Source organism: Ovis canadensis, chromosome 5 (assembly GCF_042477335.2).
Source record: "Ovis canadensis isolate MfBH-ARS-UI-01 breed Bighorn chromosome 5, ARS-UI_OviCan_v2, whole genome shotgun sequence".
Taxonomy (NCBI): domain Eukaryota; kingdom Metazoa; phylum Chordata; class Mammalia; order Artiodactyla; family Bovidae; genus Ovis; species Ovis canadensis.
The window spans coordinates 86,444,801-86,452,951 of NC_091249.1; the positions used below are offsets into that span (position 1 = coordinate 86,444,801).

The 8,151-nt window shown below is 38.6% G+C and overlaps 1 protein-coding gene across 3 annotated transcripts in view; it reads left to right on the top strand.

The window, feature by feature from the left end:
* Nucleotides 1–7,918, top strand: part of GABRG2 (gamma-aminobutyric acid type A receptor subunit gamma2) — a 130,746-nt gene extending 122,828 nt beyond the window's left edge. For 2 of the 3 annotated variants that reach the window (XM_069592547.1, XM_069592548.1), the window contains exons 8-10: nucleotides 3,627–3,832; nucleotides 5,845–5,868; nucleotides 7,281–7,556. In XM_069592547.1, the coding sequence (XP_069448648.1) occupies nucleotides 3,627–3,832; nucleotides 5,845–5,868; nucleotides 7,281–7,556 (506 nt within the window). Of the gene's footprint in view, nucleotides 1–3,626; nucleotides 3,833–5,844; nucleotides 5,869–7,280 lie in introns of all 3 variants that reach the window. The other variant, XM_069592546.1, reaches the window with a different exon arrangement.
* Nucleotides 7,919–8,151: the final 233 nt, after the last annotated feature.

Genomic DNA, 8,151 nt, shown 5'->3' on the forward strand with positions numbered 1-8,151 from the left:
GGTCATTTTTGCTTTGAGGCCGGAATGAAGTGAAGAAAGTTCCAATTAATTTTTGAAATTATCCCACAAAAATATCAGCTGTGATTAGGTATAATCAAGAACTTCTGCATGAATTAATACATAGACAACCTAAGTAAAGCTTTTTTACTTTGAGAAGCAGATCTTTCTTCTCTAAAGTAAATGAGAAGACTGTATTTATATTTATTGAGACTGTATTCATATTTATTGAGACTTTACTAGGAATTGTCACCCTATGTTCATGATTTAATTTAATCTTCACGAGCGCCTTATGCAGTCACTACCATCCCTAGTTTGTACTTGCGAAGCTACACCACTCTTATGTTTCCATCATGGCAACACGGAGGATTCACAGATCCACATCACATCCCAGATTAGGGATTTCGGATGGCTAAATCCCTAATAGCTCCTAAGAATGTGGTACTTCATCCTGCATGGTATGGACCTATTTATGGAGAGGAAATACAACAATGTGGTTTAGAACATTGCACTTAAAGTCAGACTTGCTGGGCTTGTAGGTTATCTCTCTTACTGGTTTATTCTTTCTGTGCTCAGTTTTTCATGGGTTTTTATTTTTTTTTTCCGCTTGCAAAAAGAAGGATAACAGTGCTTATTACCTCATTTTGAGGGTTTTCTGGGATTATTATACATATGCTTGACATCAGTTCAGTTCAGTTCAGTCACTCAGTCATGTCCGATTCTTTGCGACCCCATGAATCACAGCATGCCAGGCCTCCCTGTCCATCACCAGCTCCCAGAGTTCATTCAGACTCACGTCCATCGAGTCAGTGATGCCATCCAGCCATCTCATCCTGGGTCGTCCCCCTCTCCTCCTGCCCCCAATCCCTCCCAGCATCAGAGTCTTTTCCAATGAGTCAACTCTTTGCATGAGGTGGCCAAAGTACTGGAATTTCAGCTTCAGCATCATTCCCTCCAAAGAAATCACAGAACTGATCTCCTTCAGAATGGACTGGTTGGATCTCCTTGCAGTCCAAGGGACTCTCAAGAGTCTTCTCCAACACCACAGTTCAAAAGCATCAATTCTTCCAACACTCAGCTTTCTTCACAGTCCAACTCTCACATCAATACATGACCACAGGAAAAACCATAGCCTTGACTAGATGGACCTTTGCTGGCAAAGTAATGTCTCTGCTTTTGAATATGCTGTCTAGGTTGGTCATAACTTTTCTTCCAAGGAGTAAGCCTCTTTTAATTTCATGGCTGCAATCACCATCTGCAGTGATTTTGGAGCCCCCCAAAATGGCATAGTACCTGGTCAAACAAAGAGATTCTTAAATGTACAACTAAAATGATCCTCCCAAATCATCAATATGGATTCCTATTTTCATATGTAGGTTGAGTCTCTTTGATATTTCATGTATACACTATTTTTCAATCATTTTATTTATTCAACAGATATTGAGTCCCAGCTCTATACTCACTATGGGGTTACAGTGGACATCAAGATCCATGTTTTGTCTATCGTCACAAAGTATGTAGACTAGACAGAGAGACGTATTACTCCATAATCACTAATGATGGAACACGAGAGAGGCCTCAGTCTTTATGACTACAGTTTCCTTGTGGAGGGCCTCTATTAAAGGCTACTTCTTTCTGTGAAGTTCTTTTAACTAACACTGATCTTTCCCTTCTCTAGAATTTCATAACACACAATGTATCATACAAACTGGATACTAAGCTAAGTGTTCTTAGAAACATACCCAAACCCTTCAAAAATGGCTCTGAAAAACACCCTGAGCAATTAGGAAGAGAAAGGTCAATGCCCTTCTTGGCTTAACCTTTCTTCAAGCGTGGCTGGCTCCCCTTAACCATCTTTGGAGCATTCTGTACCCATGTTGTAAAAAGAGAAGAAAATCCTATTTCTCTTTTCCTGTATGGTGATACTGTTCTTAATCTCTGTAGCTTCCTTCCCCTGCTCCTCAAGTTTCTTGTGTCTGATTCCCTCTGAGTTTCCCAGCACTACTCTTTGAGGCAGGGACATTGACTCTCTCCTAGACGTATCTTGGTCCTAGTAATAGTGAGAATTAGCACACAGCATTAGACAATAGAAACTTCCCCTCTTCCCTGCCTCCAACGAAAATGTTAAGTCACAAGGCTATAGACGGTAGGGGCCTGGGAAGACCATTTCTGGAGTACAGAAAAATTGCATCCAGTCATGATAAGAAATGTTGAATTAAAATCATAGCATGATAAGAAATGAATGGGTCTTGAAAAAGATAGGCAAACAGATGCAGAAACTGAAACCTAGAATACTGAAGTGAATTGAGTTACTATAACTAGAGCTGAGACAGCTGGATGGCATCACGGACTCGATGGACGTGAGTCTGAGTGAACTCTGGGAGTTGGTGATGGACAGGGAGGCCTGGCGTGATGTGATTCATGGGGTTGCAAAGAGTCAGACACGACTGAGCAACTGAACTGAGCTGAACTGAACTAGAGCTAGAACCTATCAAATACTGAATCCATGTTGCCGTTGTTACAAATAACACAGCTATAAATACATATAGGTTGTCTTAACTTTGTTGTTAAACAATTATTGGGGAGAACTAGTTTTCTTGGGCACTGTTGTACAATGGGAAAAAGAAGTGTTTTGAAATTGGACATTTAACTTCTTTGCTCAAATCTTTCTGCTACTTTACTATCTGACACAGAGCTTGCCCTTTTGGCTTCCTTTTCCTCAACTATAAAATGAAAATGAAAATATCTGCTGTAAAGATTTAAAGAGAAAATGTACATGAAATGCTTACCATAGTGCCTGGCACGAGGACATTTTCAGTAAATATTAGTTATCACTTCTGAGATGCCTATTTTCATCATATAATAGTCACTAAAGAATTTATACATCAGAACATGTCAGTCACATACAAAGTACCTCCTCTATTTAATACCTTTAAAGGGCTTCTCCTTACACTCTGAATAAAATGCAAACTCCTGGGCAGGCTCTGCATAACTTAACTAGGTAACTTCTATTTACCCAGCATCACTGTGACTTGGCCGCCCATCCCAGGTATTCTAAAAATTCAAAAACAGATAAGGTTTCCCTTCCTCAGAACCTCCCTTTAATTAATTTAGTCAGTTCAGTCCAGTTGCTCAGTTGTGTCCAACTCTTTGCTACTTTAGTGTTGATAGCCAGAAGGTTGGTTTCTTCTAATTTTTTAAGCTTCACCTTAAATATCACCTCCTCAAACAGGCCTTCCACCCAAGTTCTCACTGCCCCTGTCCTGCACGGCGCGTACCATAATCTGTCATTATTCTTCTCTCTGCTTTCTTGATTCATGGTGGTGTCTCTCACTGAAATACATATGGGCATACATAGGGGACATATGGGCAGAGACCTTGTCTATTTTATTTCTCAGCACAAAGTCAGCACATTCTTAGCACATTTCTCAGCACATACGGTAGATGACACATGGTAGGCAGGCGATACACATCTGTGAACAGTGTGAATGAATTCCAGTCAAGCCTCCCTTCCCAGAACTGAGGCCACTCCTCAGAAGTCACAAAACACCAGTTTAGACTCACCAGTGAGACAGTTATCCAATGTGCTGATGTGGTCACGGGGTCTGTTTCATCCTGCCTTCCTCCAGGAATCACCACTGTCCTGACAATGACTACCCTCAGCACCATTGCCCGGAAGTCTCTCCCCAAGGTCTCCTATGTCACAGCGATGGATCTCTTTGTATCTGTTTGCTTCATCTTCGTCTTCTCTGCTTTGGTGGAGTATGGCACTCTGCATTATTTTGTCAGCAACCGGAAACCAAGCAAGGACAAAGACAAAAAGAAGAAAAACCCTGTATGTATCATTTCTCACTGGGCCCTTTGACATTTTTATGCAGAAAGATCACCTGGTTTTGTTTTGGTTTGGCCTTGCTTGGCCTATCTGTGGGCTATCCACACTTTGGGCCCCAAGGTGAAGATAGCATGTGTGAGTTTGGCCAGGCTCCCAGGATTCATTATGGTCATCAGTTAATTGGGAGAGACTTCATTCACTGAGGCAGACTGTAGCTCTCTTCATTTCACTGGGAGAATAACCATGACTGGAAACTGCATTCATCTTTTAGTAGCTGTCATTTTAGGTTTCACTGATTTTCAGCTGTCTGACTCTTTAATATTTTAAAATTACTGATGTTTTAAGTCCTTCATCCACTGCTTTCCAATAGGAAGCCATGAGGTTCTTAAAGTTTCAGGATCACCATACTTTTGCAAATCATTTAGAGTGTGTGTGTGTGTATACATTGCCAGAGGACTTCTGTTGGTTTTATACTCAAAATATATATTTTTAGCCTCCCTGTGTTATCATGTTCTCATATATAAATGAGTATTATTTTATATATATTTTATGAGGCTGCTGTGAGAAATAAATGTAATGGATATAAAAGACATTAGATACTACCTGGCATTTAAATGGATGATGATGGCTGATGTTGATGATTTATATAGTTACCAACCTGGACTGAGTTCAGTGATTTGGAAACAGGTAAGATGACTTCACCTTGCCACCAAACTTTAAACAGAGTTGAAGAAGCACATTTATAAAAGCCTAATGTAACTGTTATGTATTATGGATGCTGAAAAGAGCATGTAGCTACCCATTTGCCCACTTAAATCCAGTGTTTGGTTTACAGGAGGCCCGATGAAAGTGAAGGTCCATTTCTTTCCAAAAATGGGGCAAAAGAACTCACCCACCCTCCTGAATTTATAGCCTTTCCTGGTGAGGGCCATGACAGTGGCTAGCTTTCTGACCCATGGACTTTGGGGAGCTGAATTATAACCACTGATTCTAGCTGATTCTAGCCTGAATCCTGATGCATCTTCAGAAACCCAGGTGAAATTTGACAAATGGCACACATTTATTTGACTGTAAAACATTATAACAGGTAAAGAAAGATGCATCATTATTCTTGATGATTACTATAAAAGAAAGGCTTATCTTCAACTTCCAATCACTACACTTTATGCAGCCCCTTCTTTTTCTGTATGGCCTCTCTTTACCTTTGCATCTTTTCTATCCTTAGTTTATTTTCCTTGTTGTGTTGTTTTTTATTTTCCCCCCTTTCTTCACTTGCCATTTCATTTTCCCCCCAAAAGATGATTCTATCGCCATGCAGCATTGTTACCTGCCAGTAGTAACAAGGGAGTGAGGACTGACAGTGGAGAAAGCCCTTTGGCCCTTTCTATTGCAGACTGGATTTTGTTGCAGAGATAGAAACACTTGGATTCCTTAGATCAGGGTCCTGGTCCTGAGGATGGCAGAAAGAGAAAAGGTGACAGAAGAGAAAGGGAATTGAAGAAACTGCAAAAATGAAATTACCCAAGAACTCTATGCTCATTTCCCTTTTAAGCCAATTAGATGATTTATCAGAACTAGCTAGAGTCCAAGTTGTGACTGAGAAGCTAAAATTTCACTTGCCCATTTAATATGTTCTTGGGTTCATTATGTCAACACTCTCCTAGTTAAGGCCTCCTTAATGATAATCAGAAAATAAAATTAGCATTTCTATACAGAGAAAATAGGCACCAAATCTTCCTTACAAGTGGGCAGCACTGAATTTTGCAGTTAGATCATTATAGATTAATTTATCAAAGATTTCACTAGGAATCACCAAAATTTCATATTCCAAATTAGGCATATACTTTATTCTAAGCTCAGAACTGTCCTTCTGTGTTTATAATTTCAGTTCATTTCACTTGCTATGTTTTCAAAATGTATTTTTAATTTATCTTATTTTGTCTCTCTTTTTTTTCCTTTTTCCCCTTCTTTTAATTAAAAAAATGCGATTCTCTTTTCTGTCTACAAACCCAAAGCTTCTTCGGATGTTTTCCTTCAAGGTATAATGTTTTTGGAATGGAAATTCACTGCATGCAACTGCTGGATCTAACTATTAATGCTTACATGGTGTTTTATTTATTTTTTATGAATAGACATTTAAGTATTCTACTAGAGATAACACATTTAAGATGGAGAAAGTTCTTTAGAGTTTTAGAGTTGATTCAGCAAACCTACATTAATTCAGAGGTTTTGACCTAATATGGGACTAAAAATCTCTAAGCTCTATGAGATGTCATTAGCGAAGTGGGCCTCATTAAACATCAAAGCCAAGACTTACCCTCTCTTTGCAGATAAAAATGGAATCTAGTTTCACTGGTTGTACCTACCAAGTTCCATTTATGTCCTAAAATTTAACTCTGTAAGTCCTAATTCACAAAAGGATTGTTTTTCAATAAGTACATATAAAAATCTCCATTGGCCTGAACTCTAACTGTAGGCTCTATAAAAATGATACTGTCTTTGAAATGCTTTAAATTAAAACACGCATCCCTTCCTTCCAGGGTTATCCAGGGGCCTTTTGGCTCTATCATACAATATTCTGTGAGATTTCTATTCTCAGCTAAACTTTCTGATAGCTGATTCAGAGACAATAGAGTTTGTATACATATCATTCCTAAAACTAACTTACTGAATTAACATTAAATAAATTGAATTTTTTAGCAATTTTATAATTGGTGCAGCAGCAAAGATTAGATTAACATTTAATTAATTGGTACTAGTTTCTTCTCAAATCTTCAAGAGAGTTTGACAGCTAGTAACATTTAAAAAAGTTCACTCACATGTAGTTTAATTTAATATTGCTGACATTCTGAAGCTTCTAAAGGGTGACGTTAGGCAAAGTACTATATTACTTTAAAGTATAAGCCCTACCATTGTGGTATAAACTCAGGAAGCTCCGTATTTATATGTAGCTTAACATTTTCTGTTAAAAGCATTTAACACATTTGCTCAGTGTAATGGGGTTTACTATTTGCCTATATAGATAAGCATGTACACAAAATTTGATTTCACAATCAACTCATTTTTATTTCTCTATCCTACTCACATGCAACACCATTAAATGCCTTCATGTAACCAATCTCACATGTAATACTTACCAGAATAAGATTCCATGTAGTTGTTTGATTTAAATCTTCAAACTTTGAGTTCTTTTGGTGTTCAATCTTCTTGCTATAGCTTATTAGCTTGGTGGTATTATTTTCAGCTGCACTGCTTAAGCTCAAAATTTGAAATCTGCAACTGCTATCCTTCTAAGTTCAATTTCACCATTGTAGATCATGATGTCATAGCAATTCCCTGAGTACTCATCTTCAGATTCATCATTCGCACACTGGGGACATAGTGGAGACATGGTCTGGGATTTATCAGGTAAAACTAACTCTGATCCCTCTCCTTCCCTACTCCATCTCAGGCCCCTACAATTGACATCCGCCCACGATCAGCAACCATACAAATGAACAATGCCACACACCTTCAAGAGAGAGATGAAGAATACGGGTATGAGTGTCTGGATGGCAAGGACTGTGCCAGTTTTTTCTGCTGTTTTGAAGACTGCCGAACAGGGGCCTGGAGACACGGGAGGATACATATCCGTATTGCCAAGATGGACTCCTACGCGCGGATCTTCTTCCCCACTGCTTTCTGCTTGTTCAATCTGGTTTACTGGGTCTCCTACCTTTACCTGTGAAGAGGTATGGGTGTTACTGATGTGAGTCTTACTCACTAAATCCCTTGAAGAGAAGATGTCCTTTCTGAGTCTACTTACATAATCCCCTGTGTAGTTTACCATGCTTTGAATTTGTTTCTGTGTTCCAGCCTGGTAAATTGTATTCATGTCATATTGTTTGCACCCAACTCTCCTATGGTAAGTGTAATTTGAAGTATAATGTTTGCTGTGTCTCAAAACCTGCAAGGCAAAGTGAATTAGAGCAAGAACATTGAAACAAAACAAGCTTTTCTTTCAGCTACAACAACTGCAATTGTGAAAGCCATTATTATTTACAATGGTGTTATCCTTCCTGAATTCAAAATACAATTAGATGCAAAAGACCCAAAAGTGTACCCTCTGTTCTGGGATCAAGTTGTGGTAAATTTGATTCCCAAAGGATATCTCCCTAATTTGAGAAAAATCACAACCTGCTTTAAATATAGGAACCTAGACTAGAAATCTATTATATCTCCATTCCAAGATATGAAGGAAACTTCTTCCACATCACATGTACAATGATGTAAATATTTCAGTAACATAGAATGCTTCAAGTTTAATGCATGCATCTCTAGAG